At 39.3% G+C, this 26,699-nt stretch overlaps 2 protein-coding genes across 3 annotated transcripts in view; both read left to right on the forward strand.

Annotated features, from left to right (window-relative positions):
• The first annotated feature begins 612 nt into the window (after nt 1-612).
• Nucleotides 613-7,686, forward strand: galm (galactose mutarotase). 2 transcript variants are annotated; one of them, XM_026356407.1, is made up of 9 exons: nt 613-794; nt 1,282-1,478; nt 1,924-2,078; nt 3,358-3,471; nt 4,159-4,251; nt 5,272-5,353; nt 6,509-6,659; nt 6,737-6,911; nt 7,294-7,686. In XM_026356407.1, the coding sequence occupies exons 2-9, from the start codon at nt 1,292-1,294 to the stop codon at nt 7,369-7,371; spliced, it is 1,035 nt and encodes a 344-aa protein (XP_026212192.1). In that variant the 5' UTR covers nt 613-794; nt 1,282-1,291; the 3' UTR covers nt 7,372-7,686. The 2 variants fall into 2 exon arrangements, with proteins under 2 accessions (XP_026212192.1, XP_026212193.1); XM_026356408.1 differs by having other exon boundaries at nt 1,285-1,478.
• A 5,044-nt stretch (nt 7,687-12,730) lies between these two features.
• LOC113158465 (heterogeneous nuclear ribonucleoprotein L-like) overlaps nt 12,731-26,699 on the forward strand; it is a 29,873-nt gene continuing 15,904 nt past the window's right edge. The window contains exons 1-3 of the mRNA XM_026354387.1: nt 12,731-13,184; nt 24,834-24,952; nt 26,567-26,676. Coding sequence (XP_026210172.1) covers nt 12,957-13,184; nt 24,834-24,952; nt 26,567-26,676 — 457 coding nt within the window. The 5' untranslated portion in view covers nt 12,731-12,956. The remainder of the gene's footprint in view (nt 13,185-24,833; nt 24,953-26,566; nt 26,677-26,699) is intronic.

Genomic DNA, 26,699 nt, shown 5'->3' on the forward strand with positions numbered 1-26,699 from the left:
TGGCCGCCCACCATGGGCCTGGTTCTGCTGGAGGTTTCTTCCTCTAAAGGGAGTTTTTCCTCTCCACTGTTGCCTAAAGCTTGCTCAAATGGGATTGTTGGGTTTTCTATATCATTTTCTACATAATTATGCTCTGTAAGGTCTTAAACCTTACACTGTAAAGTGCCTTGAGATTTTTCTGTTGTGGATTGGCGCTATACAAATAAAACTAGAATTGAATTGAATTGTATACTTGTATTTAAGCAGGTTACAGCAGCCTGTGTGCATGTAGCTACACAGATGTTTCTAACACTATTTCAGTGTATCAACTTCAAGGTTCAAAACTATAGCCTGATCATCTAACCCCAACTGTATTAATAAAATCTAAAGGGGAAATACAAGGAAGGTTTTGAGGAAACCCCACCCTGTGTTTTTTTTTTAAGGAATATACAAGGTGAAGATTTTATACTACAATTATAAATACATAAATAACAAGAATAACAAGAATAAGAATAAAAAACGAACACAAAAACTTTATTTATGGTGTTTCGTAACTAATTCTGAGTTGGGATTGTTATGAAGCCTGTCAGGCTGTACTGAGGGGAAAACGTGCCAGGCTTTGAACGCGTCATCTTTGGAGGAAGTCGGATGTAAACATGTCGAGGTCCGAAGTCTCCTGATCGATCCACAGTTTTAATGTGACAGACGGGGCAGTAGAGACGTGCACCTGACTGTCCACAGTGGATCGACATTTATGTTGTCTGTGCACACGTTAAGTGGTTTTGTGTAACTTTACACTTCAGGAGTAGACAGAGGTAAGAGGTTAGTGTTAGTAGGCCTACTCAAATAAGTAATCCAGTACTGTACTTTAACACAACTTTGAGGTACTTGTACTTTATTTTATGTGACTTTACTCAGTTCAGAGGTTAATGTTGTATTTCACAGCTGTAGTTACTAGTTAGATTACTAAAAGACTATATATTGAACTAATAAATGTTTTTGTCATATTATATGTACAGGAAACAGCTGTCCTTATATAAAGGGGTTCATTTCAGCAACCTTGCATTACTCATTTTTGAGTTTGTGTATCTACTAAACCTGCCTCACAAGTGTGGATGTTAACACAAATAAGAGTCATGTGCAGGACATGACTCCGTACTTTAGCTCCATCAGCAGTTTCACCATTGAAGGAGTGTTTGATTTGACTCAAACAGGTTCACACACACATATCGGTAAACATAAACACAGCAGTCGCAGAGAGGAATCTTACAGATGTTAACTGAGGTGTCCTGTCCTGTGCAGAAGGTCTGAGATGACTGAGGTGAGCCATCAGCAGTGGGGAGAGGTGCCCGGCCAGGGCAGTGTGGACCTCTGGGTCCTCCAGTCTCCTCAGGTGCGGGTGGAGGTCTTAACCCTGGGCGCTATTATAAGGTCTGTGTGTAGCAGAGGGAAAGATGGCCAGATGGAGGACATAGTCCTGGGCTATGATGACCTGGAAGGTAGGGCTGAATATAACTGCCCACATACAGTGGCAAGAAAACGGATGTAAACCTTTTGGAAATTCATTGTTTTCTGCAATAATTTGTCATAAAATGTGATTTGATTTTATCTAAGTCAAGAAAATGAGCAAATATAATGTGCCTAAACTAATATGTGTTTATTGAGAACAATTATAAAAACCTCATGGTGCTAGTGGAACAAGTTCAAAGTTCCAAAAGGTTCACATACTTTCTTTTTTTTTTTTTGCCAATGTATACAACTAACTGCTTAAATTTAGCATATTCAGAATGAATATTCTCCAGCATTGCAAGTTCAGTGTAGGAATGAAGTAACTTCTGTTGCAAAGGGATCCTTATATGTGTTTTTCAAACTTTAAAAGCTACAGTATGTAGCTCTTTATTGTACTTACAGGACATAATCTTTATTAATTTGATGTTGCGTCAGGTTATGTGTCAGATAAACGCTACCTTGGAGCTGTGGTGGGGCGTGTGGCCAACAGGATCGCAAAGGGATGCTTTGTAGTGGAAGGAAAAGTGTACCAGTTAGACATCAATAATGGCCCTAATGCACTGCATGGAGGCCTGCGGGGCTACAATAAGGTAAGACTAAGTGAATGTGTAGAAGCTGAGTGAAAAAGTACTGTTTGTTTTTCCCTAAGTGCAGTTATTCCATGTATGTTTAACCACACACTTACATTGTAGTTTACTGAGGGTTAAGTCATAATTTGAGGCAATAAATGCTTTAAATATAGTAACATAACCTGTAATTCTATCAGGTTTCCATCAGTTGGCATTCTGTCCTAAATAAGTTAGTGTTATACGATACAGTTAGAACAAATGAAGATACACAGAGAGTGAAACGAGCATTCGTCTAGACAGGTCATGTAGTCTTGGTAGGCTTTGTGAATATTATGCATGCCCCGTCAACATTATCTCTGTAATACTCAAAATCCCACTGAATTGTTGGATTGTTTGCTGTGCTGTGCTTGTTCTCAATGTGCTACGACTTGTTGCCATGTTCAGATGTCTTTGTTTCTAACTACACTTAATGCAAAGCATTAGAGAACAACTGCACAAACACATCGCCCAGACATGATCCAGCCGGATCTACTCTAAGGATCTGGGAAATTCATAAATTCACTCACAGAAATGTGCTGTTTATGCGTTTTGGTTTAGCATCATCATCATTAAATCTTTTATTAATTGTTTTTCATGCTAACTGATGAAAATAATCATCATCTGCAACCCAGGAAAGTTTCAGCAAAATGTAAAGGCAGTCCATCCAATAGTGTCTAAGACAATCCAGTGGAGTAGGTCCACCAGCAGTGGACTGGTGGACATTGATGTCCTTTGTCAGTATTTAATAATTCCTCATTATTGCCACTGTACATAAATGTCATAATAGCATCTTTAGGAGATCTCTAGTGTTACTTAGCAACACAGATTCAAACTACATGGATGATTATTGTTATGTTATTTGTCCTGACGGCTAAACTGGACTGTGTATTACTATGGATTAAACATTGTGTCATTAACAGATGCATAAAAATATAAAGGCAGAGTTTGCTTGAGGGTCTGTTTCCCCTCTCACACAAAGTGCATCTTCAGTACTCTTTACTAGTGATTGACTTCTCAGGCAGTTCAGCAGGAGACAAGACATTGTTATATTTACAGTCTAATGTAATCACTGTGCTAGAAAATGCATCACTACACTGTCACTCCACAACATGTAGCAACATGAGTGCTTCCTGTAAATACAAAATTTGATTTCAGTGTACGTACGTCTTACTGATCTCCTGTAACAAACACTACTTTTACTTTTTAAAACTGTATGTACTGTATGTACAGTAGTACTGGATGTGTGTGTTTTCCTCTTTAGGCTATCTGGCATGCTACACCTGTGGAAGGTGGTGTCCAGCTGAGCCTTACCAGTCCAGATGGAGACCAGGGTTATCCTGGAGAGGTTCAGGTCTCTGTCACCTACACTCTACAGGTGAGCCCACCTGGTTGTTATTATAATCACCCTTGAAACATCTCAAATCATTTTTCTATTTATCAGCTAAGGGTTTATTTTGGATGGGCTGATCCAAAGAGTTTTGGCTCATACTACTTTTAGTAAAATGGAAGAACTGGGATGAAGAGGCTTCAAAAGGGTAGAAATTCTAAAATGCCACACTGTGTCAGCTCCTTAGTCTTTCCACAGAAGTTGGAAAACGAACCTCCACTGTTTTACTGCCTGACAATTTAACACATACAGCGTACATAAAGGTGCTGGTCATATAATTAGAATATCTTCAAAAAGTTGATGTATTTCACTAATTCCATTCAAGAAGTGAAACCTGTATAATGAATACATTCATTCCACACAGACTGATATATTTCAAGTGTTTATTTCTTTTTATTTTGATGATTATAACTGACAACTAATGAAAACCCCAAATTCAGTATCTCAGAAAATTAGAATATTACTTAAGACCAATACAAAGAAAGGATCTTTAGAAATCTTGGCCAACTGAAAAGTATGAACATGAAAAGCATGAGCATTTACAGCAATACTTAGAATGGAATTAGTGAAATACATCAACTTTTTGAAGATATTTTAATTATATGACCAGCACCTGTACATATACAACATGGCTTTGCAGATGCGAGTTCAGTAAGATGTGATTTGTCTGTTCAGGGTGAAACACTAACGGCTGAATACCAAGCCCAGTCTACCAGAACCACACCCATCAACCTTACGAACCACTCCTACTTCAACCTGGCTGGACAGGTAAAGGCACACGATGATCAATCGGGATGTCAAAGTTGTAGTTTGTTAACATCTCTGCAACTGCATTTTGATTTCAGCTGTACCTGGTGACCATCAGGCAACATTAAATATGCCAAATGTCATGAATAAATAATGAGTACATGTAGAATTAAGACAATGAGGTTGAATGCCTCTGCCATCCAGTGAATTGCAATTTACACATGTCTGTTCAGACTCATATACATAGTTTTTGAATGTGGCATAATCTAATTTTGTTTTCGTCACTGAACACAGGACCAACACACTTACCACAATTTAATTCTCTAATGGCTACATTAAAGTTAAAGTCATATTACACTGGAAACGATACAGGTGAACGGTTTATGCCTGAAAATTCAAAAGTAGTCCATCCATTAGATAGATTTAGATACTTTCTGATTACTTCTGTAAAACATTGCCTGATGGTGGTGCTAGAGATAACATCACAGGGTCAACAAATTTGAGTTCAGTGTCATCTTTGTCAGAATAGTTTTATTTACATTCACATTACATTTAGTTATTTTAGGCAGACACTCTTATCCAAAGTGACTTACAAGTGAGGTACAAGACTAGCAAAATATCTAAGCCAAGGAGGCAGACTTTAAAGTCAAGTGCTGTAGGAAGAACTGTTTCCATTTAATGAGGTGTGAGTGAGAATTAGGAGAGCTTTTGCAGCCGGCAGGGATTCCACAGTCTTGTGAAGTGACCGCTCGAAGCAAGACTGGTTGACATCAAGGTGGTCGTTCCTAAAAAGGAAGTCAGTCAGTTGATTAAAGACTGCTCGTTCAAGGGTCTTGGCCAGAAATGGAAGAGGAGAGACAGGTCTGTAATTCTCCACAATGAAGAGGTCAAGAGGTTTCTTAAGGAGTGGGGTGATCTGGGCCTGCTTGAATGAGGTAGGAAAGGTGCCTGTTGTGAGAGATGTGTTATTGATTTTTATTGCAATGATTGTGTGTGTGTGTGTGTGTGTGTGTGTGTGTGTGTGTGTGTGTGTGTGTGCAGGCTGCAGCAGATATCTATGACCACCAAGTGTCCATCAGTGCTAAGTCCTACCTGCCTGTGGACGATACGTCCATTCCTACAGGTAAACGTTTACATGTCTCACAACAAGATGAGACAGATCCCAGCAGGAGGAAGTGATTTGTTTGTTTAAATTTATCTGAACTTGTTTACAGTATTTATGCTATAAGTTGGCACAGTAGTAGGATAATAATTTGATCATTTAAGCAACAGAAATAACAAATAATATTAATGTTAAAATGTATTATCAACAATGTATATGATCACATTATAATTATGATTATGAATTATTATTATTAATTCATGTGTAAACATTCTTTTTTTGCTGTTTGCAGTTGGTAAAGATGGAGATAATTTGAATTACTCTAGATATTTAGTAAGTTGTGAATTTCCCCCATCAGTTCATAGCTGAAATTCCAAACTTTGGCCTCATATCCATCAACATGGAGAACTATAAAATGAAGCATTAGTCAGCTGGAGCCTGCGTCCAGCCTTCGCTCTCTCTTTCTCTTTCTCACTCTCTTTCCAACAAAAGTACTAAAAAAGGTTAAGAAAATCTTTATAAACTTACATGTAAAGAACAGGTTGTCTGTCTGCAGAGGTCCTGTTGTCTCTAACACCTGTTTAATTCAGCCCTCATTTTTATTTGAATCAGTTTTTACTGTGTGCTTTGAACACAATGAACTTTAATTAATGTGTCTGTTTGTCACTGTTAATACGCGAGTGTGGAAGAATGAGCACTGTGTGGGCGCGTTCTTCTTCATGACAAACATTCTCATTACTCTGCAATTAACTTTGGTCTCCCATGGCGACAGAGGAGCTAATGACTGTGTATTTATATCATGGAATCTGTGTTACAATGGAAATCCACTTCAGCGGCTGAATTAGAGACTTCAAAATGGAGGATCTATTCTGTGCCATGCACTGTGAAAAACAAATGAGCTGGATTCGAAAGTTGACTAGCTGATCGGGCCTGTTCTCCTAGCCTGTGTGTTAAACCCCAAACTGGAGGAGAGTTTTAGGATGAGTCAGTACTGTCACATCCCCTCTTTTTTTCAGTTTCAACTTCTTCAATTAGCCGAGTGAAATAGAAACATGACACTGTGGTTTCACCTAAACTGTTGCTTCTATCTGTGCTCACTCTTGGTGCCATATGATCCCTCCACTCATCATTGGATATAATCAATATTCAATAAAAAAATCAATTATCCATTCACAGGCGAGATCAAAGCAGTGGAGGGCACGCCCTTTCACCTCAGAATGCCTGTTCTGATTGGCCCTCGGCTGAAGGAAGTACCAGGTCCAGGGTTTGACCACAACTTCTGTCTGTCACTACCTGGAGACGCCTGCACAGAGAGAAATGTTGCCAGGTTTGCTGCACTTTCTCCCCAAACACACACACACACACACACACACACTCACTCACCCTGTACTTTCTTCACTCTAGAGTGTGTCATCCAGCCAGTGGGCGTGTCCTGGAGGTTTCTACTACCCAACCAGGAGTCCAGTTCTACACCGCCAACTTCTTGGATGGCTCCATTTCAGGAAAGGGCGGGGCTAGGTACAGAAAGCACAGCTCTTTCTGTCTGGAGACGCAGAATTGGCCTGATGCTGTCAACCAGGTATGATGATATTGAAGATTATGCTGGAGAGAAACTTCAAATGAAAACAATTCTTCCCATAGCACTTCACTTTGATTTTCTCCTTCACTTTGAAATTTTGCTTGCCTTGTACCTCACATGTAAGTTGCTTTGGATAAAAGCATCTGCCAAATGACTAAATGTTACTGGAAATTTAGTATTATTAATATGTTTTTATTACTTAAAAGAAGATGAAACATTTGCAGATGGGAGGCAACCGCATGTAAGGTTCTCACCTCAGGATTGAGAAATAGCAGTTTAGTGTCACTCAAACTATCAGTGTGTTACAACTCTGTAGAGGTGAAGACAGATACCAGCAAAGACGTCCTGTATTCACTGTGAATGTGTGTGTCTGTGTCTTCAGGCTTCATTCCCTGACTGTCTCCTGTGTCCCGGTGAGAAGTACCATCACGTCAGTCGCTTCACCTTCACCACTGTGTGATGTGCCATCTACCAACACTAGGACAAGAGTATTGTGTATGTAAAAGTAACAGTAGAAGTCAGTGACGTCCAGTGCGGTTCATTAGCCAGTGCCTTTTTCAGTGCAAGTTTAGTTCTCAACTGTAATTGATGCAAATATATTTTACCATCCCAGGACAATGGTTAGAATGATGACCTCTGCATGTCAGGTTTGGGGCAGTGACACATTGCTCATTGTTCAATCAAAGCTAATCAAAACTCTGTTAAATACCATGTCTATCATGATCATGAGCCATACTGCTTCTATTAAAAAGTAATAAAAAGCTTACTCAGTCAAGCTGGTTATTGCTCTCTATCAGTATATTTGTTTTACATTTTGTTGGTTGGCAGCTTGCTCCCTGTCCACTGAAGCATTGTAGCCCAACTGTGCGGCACACTTTACGCTGTTATGTAAGATTGCACTGGGTGCGATCTTTGTTGTGCTCAACATCTTTACATAGGCAGAACTATTCCAAGAGCATTAGGTGAGGAGGCAGGTTTGGGTGAGAGGGCATCCTACTATTCTACCAAGAGATGTGGTGTTGCCATGGCAGCCACTCACCCATCACTGAGAAATGCTTTTAACAACTGAGATATCACTAAATGTGGCATTGCCTAGGAGCTACAGAAAGAACTAAACAAACAAAGAAATAATCACAAAACACATCTATTTCTACATAGAAGCTGAGTGGCGTCCTGTTATTCTGTGTTTGACTGCAAGGACCAGAGTGTGAGACAGTCAGCATTTCATGCAGGGGGTACTGGAAGCTCTTATTTAGAGGCACAGAGGGAAGTACACTCACACACCAACCTCTCAGTGTGGCTGCTCCATCTTAAACATACATTGATTCTTCTTTTTCTGTTTTGGTAGCACACAGTGAGGACTGTGATGTTTGGCAGTGTGAGTTTCTGTTTTTTCCCTCTCATATCACTTGTGCTAGATTCGCATAGTGCAGGCCCAACTATCTTAAAAGTCAGGTGTCAATTCATTCGTTCATTCTACATTAACAGTAGTTTCGCTTTCTCTAATGATCTCTGCTTTGTGTAGTAATAAGTTCATACATGGCTGTTTCTTGGGTGAGATTGGGACACGTGTATACATGTGTATACAATAAAGGTCCCTAATCGGACTTGAACTGAGGACTGGTAATGTGGCATGCACGCCAACCATTATGCTTCCAATTGAGCTGTTTTATTAAAAGCATTTTAGGGAAGCTTCTTTGTAAAAGCAGTTGTGAGAGAGTTTGTGCAGCTGTTCTCAAAATGTGTATGTGTGTGTGCGTAGCATGCATGTTTGTTATTCCCTGTCAGGAAGCAACAACAGGAGGAAGTGGAACTGTAGGGTGCATCACATCACACTTTGTGACCACATGTTACTTTGTGCAATAAGGGGAAGACTATGCTTTAGTTAACACAATAACACTCCTACTTATGTACAGTCTGTTCTATTTTTGTGACTGTATTAATAATTATTTTAGGAAAACCCCTGTGATAACCTATTTAACTATCACTACCCTACAGTGTGCTTCTTATGTACTGCATGCATTATTAGGACTGCCGCATACAATACCAAAATACATGTAAGTGGCTCTGTAATGTTGTAATTATCCATCACATCAGCGCCAAGGAGTATCAAAAGAACAACATGTGACCTAAAAAGGACTGTTGAAAAGATTAAATGTTGTAAAGGGTTCGACTGCAGGAGAAAACAGGTGGTGAGTGGGAGGGAGAACCTGGCGTAGGGCTGTGTGTGTATCATGTCAGAAACGTGAAACAAGCAAGATTTTTAAATTCAGCGATTTATCCATTGCATTAGAAATTAGAGCCAAGTAATGTGCAATCACCAATGTAGAGAGATCACACTGTAGTGATGCATGACGCCTATCTCACCTACTGATAAATGGTTCACTTCTTGATTTCAGCTTTATTTTAAGAGCTTATCAAGCGGACTGTCAATGAATACAGTCAGCAAAATGTGTTAAGAAAAACAGACTAAATCTCAGAGAAGTATCTGCAAACTCTGTATCACTACTGAGTCCTTTTAAGCTCATTATGTTGGTCTTATAAAACAACCACCCACACTACTTGTTCAGCAGCAGCTATGGTGTCAAGCGTGTGGTGAATGAAAGTGAGATTCTGACAAAATCAGAGCTAGATATTGAGTTCAAAAATATGACATAAAGGAATGTTGTTCTGTGTTTTGTGCAGAGGTCAAGGTCACTGTGACTTCACATATATATGTATATAAACTAGATATCAGGGTCATCTTGGAGGAATTCCTACAGATTTGGCACAAAGGTCTTGGCTTGGATAAACTGCTTAGATTTTAGTGGTAGAATATGGACGTTTTTTAGTGTCATAATTCAAATGGCAATTCAATATGTGATTAATTAATTATAATTAATAATTATATGTGATATGTGAATAAGATATATCAGGGCTGTCTGTAGAACATTTCTTCAAATTTGGCACAAAAGTATTTTCCTTAGTCAATAACTGAATAGATTTTGGTGTTCAAATGTAAAGATCACTGCAGCCTAATGTCTGTCCTATTCTTGTCAATATAATATCTTAGGAATGCAGGGAATTCATGACATCTGCCACAAACATGTTGTCTATTCTTGCTTGATACAGGAATTCTGCTGGTCAACATTTTTTTATTGTGCAAAAAAGTGGATAATTACAAATAATAGAATGCAGGGATTGGACTCAGTGTGGCTGCTTCACACATACAAATTCATTATTATAGAGGCAAACGCATCATTCACTTTGCAAGAAGTTGTGGAAACTAAAACGACGAATAGGTGAATGTTGGTTGATAAACATTCATATTTATTTAAAAAAAAATAAATAAAACGTGATGATGTCATAACTTTGTCAGAAAGTCATTTCTGTCTAGTCATAATGATATTTTGAAGATGTGGAAGTTTAACCTCTAACCCCTGAAGAAACGCCTTATTCACAACTGTAGAAGTGCCGTCTCAATCAAGAAATAATCATTTCTGACAAACCAAAACAGTTTCGGTCTCAGTGACAGCAAGTGAAAGCAGGTAGTTGCATCTTGTGCTGCCAGTACTTTTAAAATTGTTAAAAGTATATAAGCTTTTGTGTGTGTGTGTGTGTGTGTGTGTGTGTGTGTGTATGTGTGTGTGTGTGTGTATGTGTGAATCACACCCTTTAAGAGTATTAAATGAAAGGATATTCTGAGCAGACTCGTCTTTCAGCTGCAGTCTTGTCCAACAGGCTGAGCTGCCTGAAAACTGATCTTAATCAGTGTGAAAACAGGCTGTGTGGGAAAGACCAGACACAGAGGAAGATTAAGTGTGTTTACAGGGTTACACGGGGAGGAACAGGAAGTGTGTCTGCTCTATTAAATTAATCTATTTGTGATGTCACTACACACACACAGACATCACACTTACACATGCATGTAAAAACACATGCATTAAACAAGTAGGCTTGTTCACAGGCTGGGGTCTTGTGACACAGCCACACAAACATGTTATCTGAAACACTGACTGACTTGTGGCACATTTTTACCACCTTGCAAGATTTCCACAAGGGGTGTGAGAAATTATATGTTGTTAGAGGGCGTTAGGAGTTTTTGTGGCAGTGGGGTAGTGTGTTTGAGATTGAGCGAAAATAAATGACAGTGTGTTTTAATAGTAATGAGATAAATTACCTAAACCACTGGAAAATGTGCCTGTTTAGAGTTTTTTGGTCTGTTTTTCTGAGGCTACTGCCCTGTGGGTTCATCTAGTCTTCTGGTGCTGGCTTACCTGAGAGCCCATGGCCTGCATGTAGTCCCAACGCAAATTCTCTGGTAGCACATCTGTGCAGTATCGTCCAGAGGACCAGACATGGCAGACATTCCTCATCACTTCCACAGGAGAAACTCCAGCTATGCAACCAATTATTTTCTGTATGGCTTTGAGGGTGGAACAAGGATGACACATGCTCCAGAGATGACTTCTATTCCACTAGAGGCTTCTACTAACCACATCAACAGGGTTATTGTTTATGTCAGTACGCACAGCATTGCTCTTAGACAGTCTGGCTTGCTTTGCTTGCTTAGTCAACTTGCAACTCTAACTCTAACTCTAGGTTTGCAGCCTGACTTTTACTGGCTGTGTGTTGAAGTGTCCAGGGTTGCGTCAGGAAGGAAATGTGGCATAAAACCAGAATCAGCTTGGGGAGAAACTGAGCAAAAGATATGCTGCAAGGTGTGCTGTGGACCACATTAAAAGCCAGGTGGGCTCTCATTTGAATCACTCTCCACATATTTGCTACCAGCTTCTCAAACTGTTACATCTGAAAACAGCATCTTAGGCCTCTTAACCATCCTGAGTAGATGTTCCATTAAAGACTCTGCAGCAAACCTGCTGTCCAGTCTGCTTCTGTGCTTCCCCCACGAGGCTGCCTCTATTATATCCCCCCATGGGAAAATTAACCTTTAAAATCAATGTAAAAGTTGACATGTAACCGCTATAAGGACTTTAATATCGGTGTAATGTGTGCTCTCATCCTGGTCTGCGTCACTGGTCATTTCATGCAGCAGAAATCTGGAATCATTGGAGCTGATGTACTAAAGTTAGACAGACCAGAAAGGAGAGCATTGTAGTAGTCTTGACAACTTGTTATAAAAGTATGCAGTAGTTGGTCTGTGTTGCTCAGTGAAAGATATGTCCTCACTTTAAAAAGGTACAAAGTCACAGTAAGTTCTGCTGAGCAGAACTTACTGTGACTCAGAAATAAGCTTAAGTTGAGTTTTAATTTAGGCTCCAACACTGTGAATCACACTGTGGACAACACCACTGAAATATAAGTTAGAAGGATCCATCAGTCAAGTAGCAGTTTTAATCTTTAAGGTTAGGTTGTCTGTCTCTTTTGCCATTAGGTTGCACATTGTCATGGTAACATAGCAGGCTGAGGTAGGACAGTTCATTTTCAATGTGGCTTTGACAGTGCATTTCCATTTATGAAAATATATTTCACTGGCATAGAGAATTCAAAATAGAACTGAGAGCTGTCAGCAAGTGTGGCCTCTGGCTATAGTATTAGCATAGTAAAATGAACTAGACACAAAAGATCTCGAGAGAATAGACCCTTTAAAAATGCAGCAAATGAATCCTCACACTGTCTCTTTTTCTGGATCCTTTTTCCTACAGCCAGCATTTGAAATCTGTTTTCGTCTGGCCCACTACTCCCCTCTCTGCGCACTCCTCTGCAGAGCGTGGAGAGCAGTCTGTTGACGTATCGACAACAACCAATCACATACCGTATCTGCACGGCGCAGGAACAGACTGACCAATAAGGGACCGCGGGGCGGGATGCCTCCAAGTGCCCTCACACCTCCACGCAGAAAATCAGTGGTGTAGCAGAGCGCCAGAGAGGTAGACGGGGACCGAGAGTGGAGCCTCCAGACGAGGGACGGGGCACACGCACACACACCGAACCTGCCTATCGAGGAGACCTGTTGGGATTCGCGCTGATATGGACGTGTCAGCCTGACGTGTGAGCTCCAGACACGGTCCCGCTCTCCAACAGGTTCCTACCGCAGCCGCGAGCATGTCGTCGGTAGAAGCAGCCGGCCAGCGCGAGGAAGGAGAGTACGGAAGGGCGGCAAAGCGGCTGAAGACGGAGGAGAGGGACACGGAGGCGGAGGAAAGAGAGGAAGGGGAAGAGGAGCTGGAGGAGGGGGAGGACTCGGACTCCGGTTCGCTGCCTGGGAACGGAGAGTCCGCGGCGGACAACAGGGCCCGGTGGAGCGCCAGCCAATACGGAGCAGGACGGAGGGTAAGGAGAGCACGACGTTATCTAACGAGCCCCTGCAGCACAGCATCACAGACGGCCGGCCGCGTGCGTGTGCGTGTGCGTGTGTGTGTGTGTGTGTGTGTGTGCGCGCCCGCCCGCCTGTGTGCTGCTGCTGCCCGTCCTTCAGTGAGTAAGCATCTCCTACCTGTCACTCACACACACACACACACACACAGGCAGCCACGTCTGTTTGCGTCCCTCACGGGGACTCACATTGACTTACATTCATTTTCTCGACCTTATTCTAATCCAAACCCGGTCGTCACTCTACAATTCGTTGATTTACATGGTGCCTCTGGTCCCCGCAAGGAAGCTGAGACCCCCCCCCCCCCCCCCCCGGTTTGAGTGTGAAACAGATTTTGTGACCTAGTGTCCATTACAAACAGGATGTAAGCTAGCAAAAGGCTAGAGGCTCGATTTAAATAAAATATACCTAGTAATGCATTAAAACGTCAACCTTAGCTTACCTGACCTAAACCAGAGCCTCTGTCTGCAGGAACTTCATATCTCCCTGGAAAATGAGAGGGCTCAGCCAACACTGGGCTGTATTGATGGCAGATCTTTAAAATGTCTTGTGATCTTGAAATCAATCTTTTTTCTTTTGGATTCTCCTTTGTAACTTAATAGTAATCCTCTTGCACAGGCTATGACTAGTGCACATTACGATTGGTAAAGCAATGCAGTGTTGATTGTGTTGACTGCTGTTATATTCCTGGAGTCTTTATGTTGTGTCTCATAGATGTCATTTGTGAATACAGAAGAAGTAGAAGTGTGGTGTTTTGATTAGTGAAAAATGTGTCACATGTAACACAAGAGGAAATGATCTAATGTCATAGCTCATAGCTATTTTTGCACTTATCGAATTGGCAACTGTGGTCACTGCTGATGTTTGAAGAGACATCTGTCACAATATTTTTTTTCAGTGAGCGCAACAACAAGACACCAACTAGTGCCAGCCTCATACTGTGTGCATGCTCGTTACTTTAAAGGAGAAGTTCAACATTCTGTAAAATATTGTACCAGCAAAGTCAAAAGATTTGCATTTTGTATACACCAAAGATCTAAGAGTCCAAGATCAAAAGATGAATATGAGATGTAAGTTCAGCTTTTATTTCCTGTTATTTACATCTAGATATATAAAACTACATAGCACCTTTTGTATGGAAAATTCTAAATTTAAGAAAGCAAAAACTATTGAAACATGTGACTAACAGGTAAAAACTGATTGTTAAGACAATGAATAAATGACTGAATTTGATGTTAAAACAATACCTCAACAAGAAAACCATAGAGCTGTCTATAGAAGAAAAGGAAGCCATTTTGAATCTGTAAAAAGAGAGAATAGCAAACATATAATCAAATATTTAACACAGCCGATGCAAAAATTTTGAATATCAACAGACAACAATAAACAACAACAGCTGACATACACATTGTAAGTGCTGTGAAGAAAACCAGTCAGTGACATCAGCCTCCACAGAGCAGGGGAGAAGGTATCACATCCACAGTTCACGACATCATAAGCAGAAATATCAAGGCCATACCACAAGATGCAACATCATCAGTATGAATCTGAAAGTTAGGATGGATTTTGCAGAAACGTACAGAGATGAGCCACAAAAGTTTTATGGGCTGATGAGACCAAGATTAACCATTACCCAAGTGATGAAGAGGCCAAAATGTGGAGGAGGAGGATGATGCCAAACTCATCTGAGTAGCATGGTGGATGTAGTAACATGGCTAACATGGAACAGGCTCATGATGGTAGCAGCACGAGGAATTAGAGATGTACAGAAACATTGTATCTACTAATTTACAGTGAAATGCTTAAAAAAAACAATCATTCAGCGAGAGAACGATCTAAAACATCTTGCCAACTCAACATCAGAGAGAAAAACTCTAGTGTACCTAGAGATAAATACCAGGAAATTCTTAACTCTCATTCATCTTTTTGAATAGGTCTTTCCTTTGCAATAGTTTCTGAGTCTTTCTGAGAAAGTTGTCAGTTAGGTTAACGTGGCTCTATACAAAGTTTAAAAACAAATAGCAGTTTAATCTGCACATAAACAGAAATATAAAAAGGACAATTTGTGGTGTTAGGGGAGTTTCCTGCTGGAGATTATCTATGGGGAACAGCAGGCAGCAACATGATGGAGTCTTATTTTTTGCCAGCATGTTGTACTATTCCTTTAATGATATTTTCTAATGCCAAATTTGATATGAAGTATATATTTATTTATAGCTTTTCTATAATATACTGTAGAGTGGACAGAATTGGTTTTCAGCCAACAGCAGAATTGCCCTCCAGCTTATAAAAAGTGACTGCGCTAACAGTTCTCAAAGCTACTTGCTGATCTATCTGTGCTTGAAAATGCTGGCTCCTCCTTATTCATTCTGTGCTACAGTGGACACATTCAAAGCACATTATAAGCCAGAATGGCATGGATGGCAACAGATTATGTTTTATCTTTGTTACCCAGAAGAGATCATATATATATATATATATATATGTTTACCTGAAACATTTTGTCTAAAAATGCAGATTGTCTCAGACCAGCTACAGGTTCTGTACTGATCTAAAGAACACAAATCATTTTTTAAATGATACAATCTGCTCAAAATTTGTTACCGTAAAAAGCTGTTGCAATATAGTAATTTCCCTACACTGCCTGTACATAAAACTACTTTCATTTCCATTGTGCCATAGTCAATCTGCTTCACACACTGCACACTGGTTTCCATGAGGTAGTAAAATGGTAAAACATTTGCTATTAATCCTTTTGACTAAGTGTTTCTCAAGCCAACACAGTTGTGTCTGTTGTTTAATACTCACATCACAATCATAATGCTGCACCGGATGAGGCATTTTGTTACTTATAAGAAACAAATGATAACATCAGCCTTAAACACTTATCACCATAATCAACACTGCGTCAGACTGCTGTTGAGTCATTTGTTGCTATTGTTGAATACATTTTCAGATTGTATTACGTTTTTACGACTGACGTGTCAGATCACTTAGACTTTCTCACACATTTAACACACATACATATATAGTACATCTCAGTAGTTAACCTGGAGACATATGGTATGGTGGCCTTGCATTGCTCATAGGAAATTATCAGGTTCTAAAATTGATCCCTGTCAAACCACAACATTGCTTTTGTTACAACAAAGTCATATTATAATTTCTTTCACAGAATTGGTATGTGTGCTGTCAATGATATTACAATTGTGGAAGAAGGAAAACGTCAGAAGTCATCACATAAGATATTGTTCTGCTGCTGGATTTGCCCGCATTACAGAGACTGACCATATGTTTCTATTGATTGAAGATACCATCTGTGGCGTGGGTTGGGCCCATTAGTCAAAGATCAATCAATAAATCAATTGCTGTCATACCAACACTTGTGTGATCAAAAGTGATCATTTTCAAATATTCTGATGTAGGTGTAATGAGAAATGAACCAGTCATTGTTTTCTAATTAGTATTGCAATTTAACAGAACACAAGTTTCACATCACCGAGGTAGAGTTTAAAAAGTGTGTTTTTTAAAACCCCAAGCTCTGGTGAGTCAGCAAGACCACCTGCTAGCTGGCAGCCATTGCTGTACAACACCAAGTATCACTCAAAATGAACGCCACCAGGAAGTTACTCATGCTATATCAGTGTTTATAGGAAAGAGATGATGTCTCTCAACACAGTCACCAAACATGGATTTAAGGCCTTGGTGATGGTGGTAATACTAAACAAATGGGATGATAGGCTTTGAAGCACATACTGCATAATTGAAACTGCACAAAGCTGCGGAGAGCACTGTGAACAATACAGTAGAAAAAGAAATGAAAATAATTAAAGTCTTAATCAGTCACAATAATTTCCCTAAAAATCTTATGGGACTATGTCCTATGTTCAGGTGCAACAGAGGCTTTCAAAAGAGTCGCATGATACTTATAATACAAATTGTGGAATTTAATTTAGTAATTACAATGCTCAAATTCTAATTTGATTTAATTTGCAAACAATATTGGTCAGGAGAAAATACATTTGCAATAAATAACCTACTGAGTGTCCAACATCACCTTCTATTTCTCTTGAAACAACATGTCTGACTTTAAGCTTAAATTAAACAGCTAATTAGCAGATGGCAAGATTACTGTGTTGTCTTACAATGAAACAGGGGACAGTGGTAATGTAAGAAATGTGGTCTTTTGTTCTTTGTCCTTTGTTTTGCAGAAACACGGTGTCTCCTTACTAGCCTGGGTGTCACGGCAGAAGGAGAAAGAACTCAGTCTAGCTTTATTGATGAGTTTACGTCATGGGTCACTGTTTTACTATGAGACTCACTCGTGGTTGGGTGGAGTTTAGGCACGAAGGGTTAGGATAGAATTTTGGGAAGCTAAGTCCATGCAAGGCCCTGCTCTGTTTGTTTTTCAACTATCCCTCACCTACCCACTGCTGATTACAAGGCTAACTTTAATTCTCAGAAACTAACTTAAATTGATGACTGTTTTTGGTTGTGTGAAAAGTAAATGGAGAGATAGACTTTGTGTGAACTGAGGGATCCTGTAGATGTCTTAATAAGTAATACCACCAGCTATTCTCTCAGTTAAAGTTTTCTTTATATAATGTCAACAAACCTGTAAATTTTCTTTTGCTGCGCATCTTTGACACAAACATTTCTTTGACATTGAATTAAATTCAAACTGATGTCATTATCATGCAATCCGTTTGGGACCCTTACCGGTTTGCACCTCTGCTATTTGCTGTGAGGCAACATTACTACACAACTGTGCCATTATGCTAAGACTAGCGCCAATTGCTGCACTGACTAATTTTGTAATTGAACATTCATAGTAATTATATAATAAATAATTGTGTTCAATTAAAGATAAGCAGTTAATATATAAAAGTTTTAAGTCTGAAGTGAGGAAGTGGCTTTAAAGGCTGCGTATGAATGTGGCCATTACTATAAGCACTTCTTGACATAGTTGGACAGCATGTGTTATGAAATAGTTTTGACAGACCATAAGCTAGCCACATTTGATATTTAAATTTAAATCTAGCTGATACATTAACTCCTGATGTACTCCAACTTTAACTGTAATATTAATTAAAACTCAACTTGTTTATATTTTTTTACATTTTAAGGTTGCAACAAATGAGACAAACATCTGAACAGCTTCAAGTCATGGATGTTGGTTGGTTCCTTGCGTGAACAGGAATAAGATCAGAACAGATGGGATAGGGTTCCTGTGCTGGAATGCAAGCTTTAGATAGATAGATAGACTTTATTCATCCCACGATGGGGAAATTCTTCGAACTTCGTCAGAACTCATAAAGGCTTTTGCATCAAAGGTGAAATGTCTTGAAGAACTCAGAACAAGTCTAGTTGCCACTGAACAACAATTTTATTTTTTGATAACCATTACCTGGATGGACTGATTCTTCACAGAATTTTTAGAGAGTGGCGAGTTTGTTTTTGCAGCTCTGCCATTAACCATTGTTCATGACAGAGCTGTTCGATAGGCCTAATTTATGAAGCTGTCTTGAGAAGAAATTCCTTCTGAAACCCCCCTTTTGGAGTCTTTATGAAGATTCTGACATTCGCCATATTTTCGCCATATTTGGGGAACAAAATCAGTCAATACCGTCAGTATTGTCAATACATTACATCAGTCAATACATTTCAGTGCTGGCATGTTTGTATAAAATAATTATTGTATTTTGCAGTTGTATATTACTACAGGATTGAAATTACAATGTTTGTTTTATTATTAATAAGAACACTTTTAATAAAATAATAATTTCTGTTATTTTACTATGTATGATAGTCTTTTAAAATTAATATTAAAACACTACAACATCAAATCAATTCACATTGTAGAACATCACCATGAAAGGTGATGTTCCACTTATCCCCCTCAGCAACCACATAATAATAGATGATACTTATGATGATAATACTGATGGCAAAATATACTGCATAAAGTATATTTTTTCCCATTTGTCAATTCTGTAAGTTTAATTGGATTCCCTTTATCTAATTTTAGAACTGAAACTTTGGCCATGTTTTAGGTCATATTGTGCAGATTTTAAGGTTCACAGATGATTGCTACTGTAAATATTTGGATTTATTCACGAAATAGTAGCTGATTGTTGTGTATTGTACATGCAACCATGTTTAGAGATAAATAACCAACAAAGTAAACAGAGAAGTGAACATTCAAAGGATGTAACGTATATGTGTGGCTTAATTGTAAACCACACTGTTAGTTCACTGTGTTTCCCTTCTCACTGTGTCACCATTACAGGATGCTGTGGTACTGAAGTGGGACATTCGCTCACACACACACAGTTGTGAGTGAAGGTGGTATCACCTTGCTGTGTAATCAGCATTACATGCATGTAGTTTCCACACACTAAGACATGCACACACATGTCACATGATAATTAGAAGGTGATTAAGAAGATAGATAATCTACTTAGGGATGTTCATTCCTTTAGCCATTATTTAAAGTCAGAAAGATGCATTGAAACTGGTAATCCAGTAAGATTTCCCCTGCAGAACTCATCTAACCAGACATCTAACCAGGTTACTAATCACTCACACACTACTCACCACAGTACTACTTTGAGAAGAGAGGAGGGGCTGGATGAAAGGGGAAGGCTTTGCACTGATAAACGCTGACTCGTTTTCTGCCCAAAATATGGGTAAAACTGAAACAAAGTATCAGATGTCTAAAGACTTCTCACCATGCAGTTTTTTTATTCATATAGTTTGTGCTCTGACAAACTTAACACTGGCCCAATCCAATCTCCAGCAAATCAATTGGTGCATCACTACAAGTTCACCCAAGTTGCATTTCTTTTGCAGATGTTTCTCATAAAACTGGTGAACAACCTCGACGACAGTTGCTTTATGCACACTAGCATTACTCATGTATTGTTGGTCTCCCTCACTAGTTTTCGTCTTGCATCGTTTTTGAGAATGACACATTTGCCACATCTATTCCATTTTTTAGTGATGGATATAATTCTTCTTCAAAGGTTATACACTGCCTTTTCTTGCATCTATCCCCTAACTTCTGTTAATGTTTTGTGTTTATTAGTTGCTTGAAGTGTTCTTTTGTATTCACGGCATAGTTTTTAGCTAGTCTGCCGAATCACTGGTATTCAGACTTTACAGACACAGGTGTATTTATAAAGCAGTCACTTGACACATATTCACTGCTTACTGAATGCTTTTAATTTGATTCATGTTCAGATCTTTCTGAGGTGCGACATACGCACAGAGCACATAAGCACCTTTTTCCTCAGCATAACGTGACGTGTGGTGTGCAAAAAGACTGTAACAAAACAGAAAAGGAGCAGCTGTTCCGATATCTGCCATACTAATGGTTATCGTGTTGCTTTGTATGGCTAGCCTCATAGTTTCCATGAGAATTCCAGTCCAGCGAAACTTTAAAACCACTTGGTTGTGTTAGTGTTGTAAGTGATTGGTGTAAATAGTGTAGAAAGTGTTAAATGCATTAATTCACATAGTATATAGTACTGTGACTGTAGCTTTTTTCTTTATATGAATTCATCTTAGGGCAAAGCTAAAATGTGGATAACTACATTACCTTGATTTGACTGGTGAACGTGTGACACAGAGCTGACTTAAAAACTTTGTGACTAAACATACAAGAGGTAGATGTTCACTAGCATGAACCGGATCAAAAATTTATTTCAGTGTAGCTCCTGTGATTGCTGGTGGGAGGAGAAACAGAGTGGGAGGGTGTGACAATGCCAGACCAAGTGCAAAAATGCTACTTTAGAGGTGAAACAACAGAGATTTTTATTTCAATTTCTTTTAGATGTGTTACAGTCTCCAACACATCTGTGTCCATTTTATTCATAATGAATCTGACCAATGTAATATCTTTCCAGACGGACATGCATTTTATTTGAAATTAAAATAAATCATCCATTATTTCAGAAATAAAGGATGATGTGTACAATTGAAGAACCCATAATTGTGGGAAATTATGTTAAAAGCGATTCCACAACGGTTAATGCATCTTTTTAGGATGTTTGAAACCTTTGTGTTGGTGCCTGTTGTGCAACTTTTCTTAAAGTGTGACCTTACTTGAGTCAGCACTGAATGGTGTAATAATATTACACCACAATTATATTCTTTGACTCTTTCCCAGCTACACCGATTACAACACTAAATGTTGCACAACTACTACGTTTATTAATTGAAAAACAAGATCTTCAGGTTGCACTAAACCTGTTCTGAACTCAAACCATGAGTGCGTTATTCCTATATTCAGGGGAATTAAAGTGCCATTTGTGCTAGAGTGTGAGCCGATGACTAAGAGCATGACTTCCCGTCAGAATGAGAGCAGTGAGAAGATGGCGGCTGTTCAGTGGGTGTTCTGTAAGCCGCAGCACAGAGGGAAAGATTATATTTTCAGACTGCTCTGCTGCCTTTGTAGGATTTCAAAAGGAAGAAGATGTGTAGGGATAGATACCATGTAACATAAATATGAGAAGGCTGCAAAAACACAGGACTGATGGTATAAGACTCTACTAGACTAAACTAACTCACCCTTATTAATCATAGAATTTTCATGCACATGCACAGGTATAGAAATCAATGTGTTATAGAGTTGCTGTCATAAATAATACCTCAAAACAAATGCTTGCTACCTGCTCAATATTTAATAGCAGAGATTGCATCAGACCCTTCCACACAACAGAACAATAACCTACAACAGTTAGGATGGAGACATGGCATATGGAGGTGTGCAAAATTATTTGAAGGAAAATAATAGATGTGCAAATACAGAGCTACAGAACTCAGTATTCAGAATCCATATCCAATTCACAGCTAGGAGTCATGGGCACAAGAGTAACATTTATAGATACATGGTACAGTATGTACATACAAAAGTAACGCTAGTATGTGTGAAACAGCAAAACCAGCAGCCTGGTCAACATAAAGACAAGTTAGTCTCATGCCCTGTTTTCCTCTTCAAACACTCAGATGAGCCATCTGCTTCTATAAATAGACTAAAAGGAATGTCAATGTGAAAGAGAAGGACAAAAAGAGGGAAGATGGGGGGGGGGGGGGGGGGGGGTGGCAATGGAAATAGAAGAAGAATGAGAAAGGCAGAAGAGGGAACGTCTCCCTCTCTCTCTCCTGTGTTGATTCCTGTGTCCTGATTCTTAGTCCTCATTCATGATTACTCTACACTCATGACTAACAGTGAAAAAAGGCCTTATTGTGTTGCAGCATGGGCTTCAACAGCACTACTCCTCTTTAGTGACCACTGATTTCCTGCTTGTCATCAGTCTTACATTTACAGTATTCAAGCTGAAACACTGGGAGGCCTGGACCTACTTCAAACTTCGACTAATGCATTTTCTTACACACAGAAGTCAGGTGTTAACTTGGTACGTCTAAACTGACTGGATATATAGTAGTCAACAGGTTAAATGCTGTAGGTTCCATCCTTTCTAAACTAGTCATGGATGTCAGATTCTGGTTTTAATAGACCTAATTATAATGCCAGATACGAAAGTATAATGGAAAAGAGGTTTATTGGATAGGTTGTATGATGGTGGTGAACATGGGAGACAGTCGGGAAGCAGAGCACTCTGGAAGCTGTAGTTAGGGATGTCAAAAAATGGCAGCTGCCGAGTAAGGTTAGAAAAACTAAGTAGCAACTAAACACAGCAAAGGCACAAAAAACATAGTAACAACCAAATACAAAAATAATAATCTAGGTATATAGGGCATAACAGGAGCAAAGACAGAAAGTAACAATGGAACTAGAACCAGGAAGAACAAAAAAACAAACAAAAAAAAAAAACACAGTGAAGCAATGAAAAAGTAACAACAGAAAATCACTTCCAGAAGGGCAGGCTAGAACTTACAAAGGCAGAGGTACAAAGTCCAAGATCCAGAGGCCAAAAAACTGAAGGCGAGCAAAAGTCCAAAGCACAAGGAAGATTAAATCCACAAGGGGCAAGGCAAAGGCAAGGATCACATTAACAAGGCTTGGCAAGGGCTAGACAAAGGTGTGATTGGGGTGCAAACAAGGTCAAAAACACTCACACATCAAGGTGATTAGTGAAGCTGTAAAAGCGACGACAAGGCTAAAGCAGGAAGTTAATGTCAGGATAAAAGCATGGGCCAGAAAATGCAAAGTAGGATTATGACAAGGGAAGCTTCTTCTCTTGTAGAACTTACCCCGAAACTACAGTCCCTGAAACACAGGCTTTACACACAAAGTTAGCAATCAGACTGCTCCTCGTTGACATGAGAGCATCACATGGTGGCTGCAGCTTATTGGCTGCATGTTAATGCTGTGTTTTCTGCTGTTTTCTGCTCTGCTGACACAAAGGTGCTCTGTGGGGATGAGATCCATGTGTGGCATATGTTATCATGCTGGAAGTACAGTACAAAACTGAGCTAGGCTCTTGTATTATAACTATATTAAAATTTTATGCATCAGTAATTAATTTGCTGTTGCAAATTCCTACCATGCACAGGGAACTTTTTTTCCAGCCAACTGTAGTCTTAATTTCATTTTCTTAGTTAATAGAAGTAAAACCTGCTGTGATTGTCGACTGCCGCAATCAGTTCACATTTGCTGACGTAACATTGTCCACTACCTGTAAGCTTGATTCAATCTGTCCATTCCCCCGTGACACATTTTATTAACAAGGTGCTTTCACCACGGTCTACTGTTCGCCGGATGTTGTCTCATCATTCTCTGTAGACTCTCAGACAGACTCAGACAGTTCATTCAGCAGTTCATCAGACACTTCAATTCAACTATGTCAATATGTGCAATGACATTACATGTTCAAATCACATTTCTTCTAAATGTGATGTTTGGTCTGAACGACCAGACTGAGACGTGATTTATTATCAGAAGTTGCCAAAACAGAAAATATGAAGTATATAGTATATATTGGACTAAAAGCATAATTGAATTGTTAATTGCAATTATAAAACCATGAAAATTAAAGGAACACAACCTGAAGGTAATGAAAGTGAAGGGAAATATACATAAAAATGTCATCTATAACAACCCTTAACAGATTAATATTATTAGCCGATTAATATTAGCTGATGTATGAGCTGATGTAAAATCCACACCATTTGTACACCCTAGGATGTTGTGACTCTGTTTTATAATGATGTTATTTCTAAAACAATTTAGAAATAAATAAATAATTTTTATTAGTCTTCAGTCTTTCACTGTCAGAACACTAGTAAGTAAGCCACCAGCCTTTAATGTTACATTGTCACGTGTGAATGTGGTCTTATTTTATCTGACTACTGAAGCCAAGCAGGTGTTTACTGATACTCGTGACGAGATAACATTTTTTTCATGCTACAAAGTACTCAATTAGAATGTGTAATTGTTATTGGAGTATTGGAGACCATGCTGTATGTCATCACCAGCATTGTGGCTAAAGTTGCCACAAAGTTATTGCAGTTAAAGTGGTTAAACTGTCGCCGCAGACCTCTGTGCTGGGACACCTGGTCTGCTAATGCAGCATGCTACACACCAGCCTAATGTCACCACAGGCGGAATGCGTAACTGTTGCTGTGTGCGTGTGTTGCAGGATAATGGCGAGGATTCCCATCGCATCTCTCCCAGTCCTGTGGTCCACGTGAGGGGTTTATGTGAGGCTGTGGTGGAGGCAGACCTGATAGATGCTCTGGAAAAGTTCGGATCAATATGGTGAGACCACTCTGTGTGCATGTGCGTATGTGTCTGAGTGCGTAAGAGACATGCTGTATGTTATCCTGTTTGGATGTATGGAAGTCTTATATGAGGAGATGCATCATAAGGAGCAGAATCTGTTTCTGAATCAATGACACTAACCTTGGCTAGAACTGTAGTTGTTGCCACGCCTCCTTAGTTTAGTCTGCAGGCTCTTATGAAGCCCCAGACATGACTATTCTTTTTATGTCATGATGTTGGCAGAAACAGCATAAGGGAAAATGAATGGGGCATGATTTAGGGTCTCTGCATCTGCCATAAAATGACATTTTAACCATGTTACAGTTATGTTAGGTGAAAGAAGGCTCTCAAATTAGAAGGCAAAATCCCGTGTGACTTTTAATTTACCTTTACCTGAATGTAGGAGCACGAAATTTGTTTCATTCAGCTTTACACAGCTGATAAGAAGGCATATAATTTAGGAATCTCTATGTGAGTCACATACCCTCACAGGCAAAAACAGTTTAGTGTCATCAGCATAGCAGACTCTATGTGCAGAGGGCCAAGAGTCCTAGGGTACTCCTTATGTCACTACAGATAGATAAAATATTAACAACAGGAAATGCAAGAGACGCCTAATTTGTTTTTCAGTTGATTGAGGAGTACATAGCGATCTTTGTACTCCTGTTGTCAAAAGCTGCACTGAGATCACATGTATAGATAACGGTGCTTTTAGGTTTGTAGGATGTTTATTATAGCTGATGAAGAGAAGAGATGCTGCTCTAGCAGTGAATGGAACATTGGTAATAGAGTTTCAGAGCCTATTGCTGCAGTGAATTGATCAGAAATAATAGTTAAAGTTGATCAACAAATAGATTTGCATCCATGGTGATGGTAAGCTAGTGCTGCGTCATGTTATAAGACTGTGATCTGACATGTTAAGGAAGATAGATCAGACACTACTATCCTGCTGGATAGAATTAGGTCAAGGTAGTTACTACAATGAATACATTTCTAATTATCATCAGCAAAGTCACTCTGAGTCAAGTATCAAAAACTAAATAAAAACAAAAGCAATTTATAACATTTGAACATAGAAAATATAAACTTGGGCCTCATTAAATGGAAAAAAAAAAAGAAATACACTACACTGAACTTCAGTAGCTTCAGTGTAAAGATAGTTACAGATACTGAATAATTAAAGAAAACATTTTGTGATACTGCAGTTTCCACTCTAAACGACTCCTTCTCTATTATTTACACTCCCTGCATGATGCAGTATTCATTAACCCCTTGTCCACCTGAACGGTGCTGCAGGGAAAAGCGTACTTTAAATAATGTGCATACAAATCTTTGTCTGTATTTTCTTATCGCACTGATTTGTTCTTTCTTTCGAATATTTGAGGCTGAATATGCCTGTGCCTTAAAGTTTATAGAAACACACAAGCAAGGCCTATCTATCCAGATCTGTTGATAAATAAGTACTGAGCATTAAAACGGAGTGCCAAAGCGTGAGGGAGCTGCAGTATGGCTGACAGGGGAGGTGACGTGTCCAGTGAAGGGCCAATCAGCTCTGAAAGGAATGGACAACAGGAATATGTCCTACCTTTGTGTTTGTCTGTGTCTTCTCAGTTATGTGATGATGATGCCATTCAAGCGTCAGGCCCTGGTGGAGTTCTCTGCAGTGGAGAGCGCTGACCGCTGTGTGTCCTGTGGAGCCAAAGAGCCTGTTTACATTGCAGGTTTGATTCCCAGGATTTTCACT

The sequence above is a fragment of the Anabas testudineus genome, chromosome 15 (genome assembly GCF_900324465.2).
Source record: "Anabas testudineus chromosome 15, fAnaTes1.2, whole genome shotgun sequence".
Taxonomy (NCBI): Eukaryota; Metazoa; Chordata; class Actinopteri; order Anabantiformes; family Anabantidae; genus Anabas; species Anabas testudineus.

Excerpts from the sequence above, each read along its gene's own strand:
- galm (XM_026356407.1), top strand. The coding sequence starts at position 1,292 with ATGACTGAGGTGAGCCATCAGCAGTGGGGAGAGGTGCCCGGCCAGGGC. Across the intron at positions 5,354-6,508 it reads CGATACGTCCATTCCTACAG|GCGAGATCAAAGCAGTGGAG; the intron begins GTAAACGTTTAC and ends ATCCATTCACAG. Across the intron at positions 6,912-7,293 it reads GGCCTGATGCTGTCAACCAG|GCTTCATTCCCTGACTGTCT; the intron begins GTATGATGATAT and ends CTGTGTCTTCAG.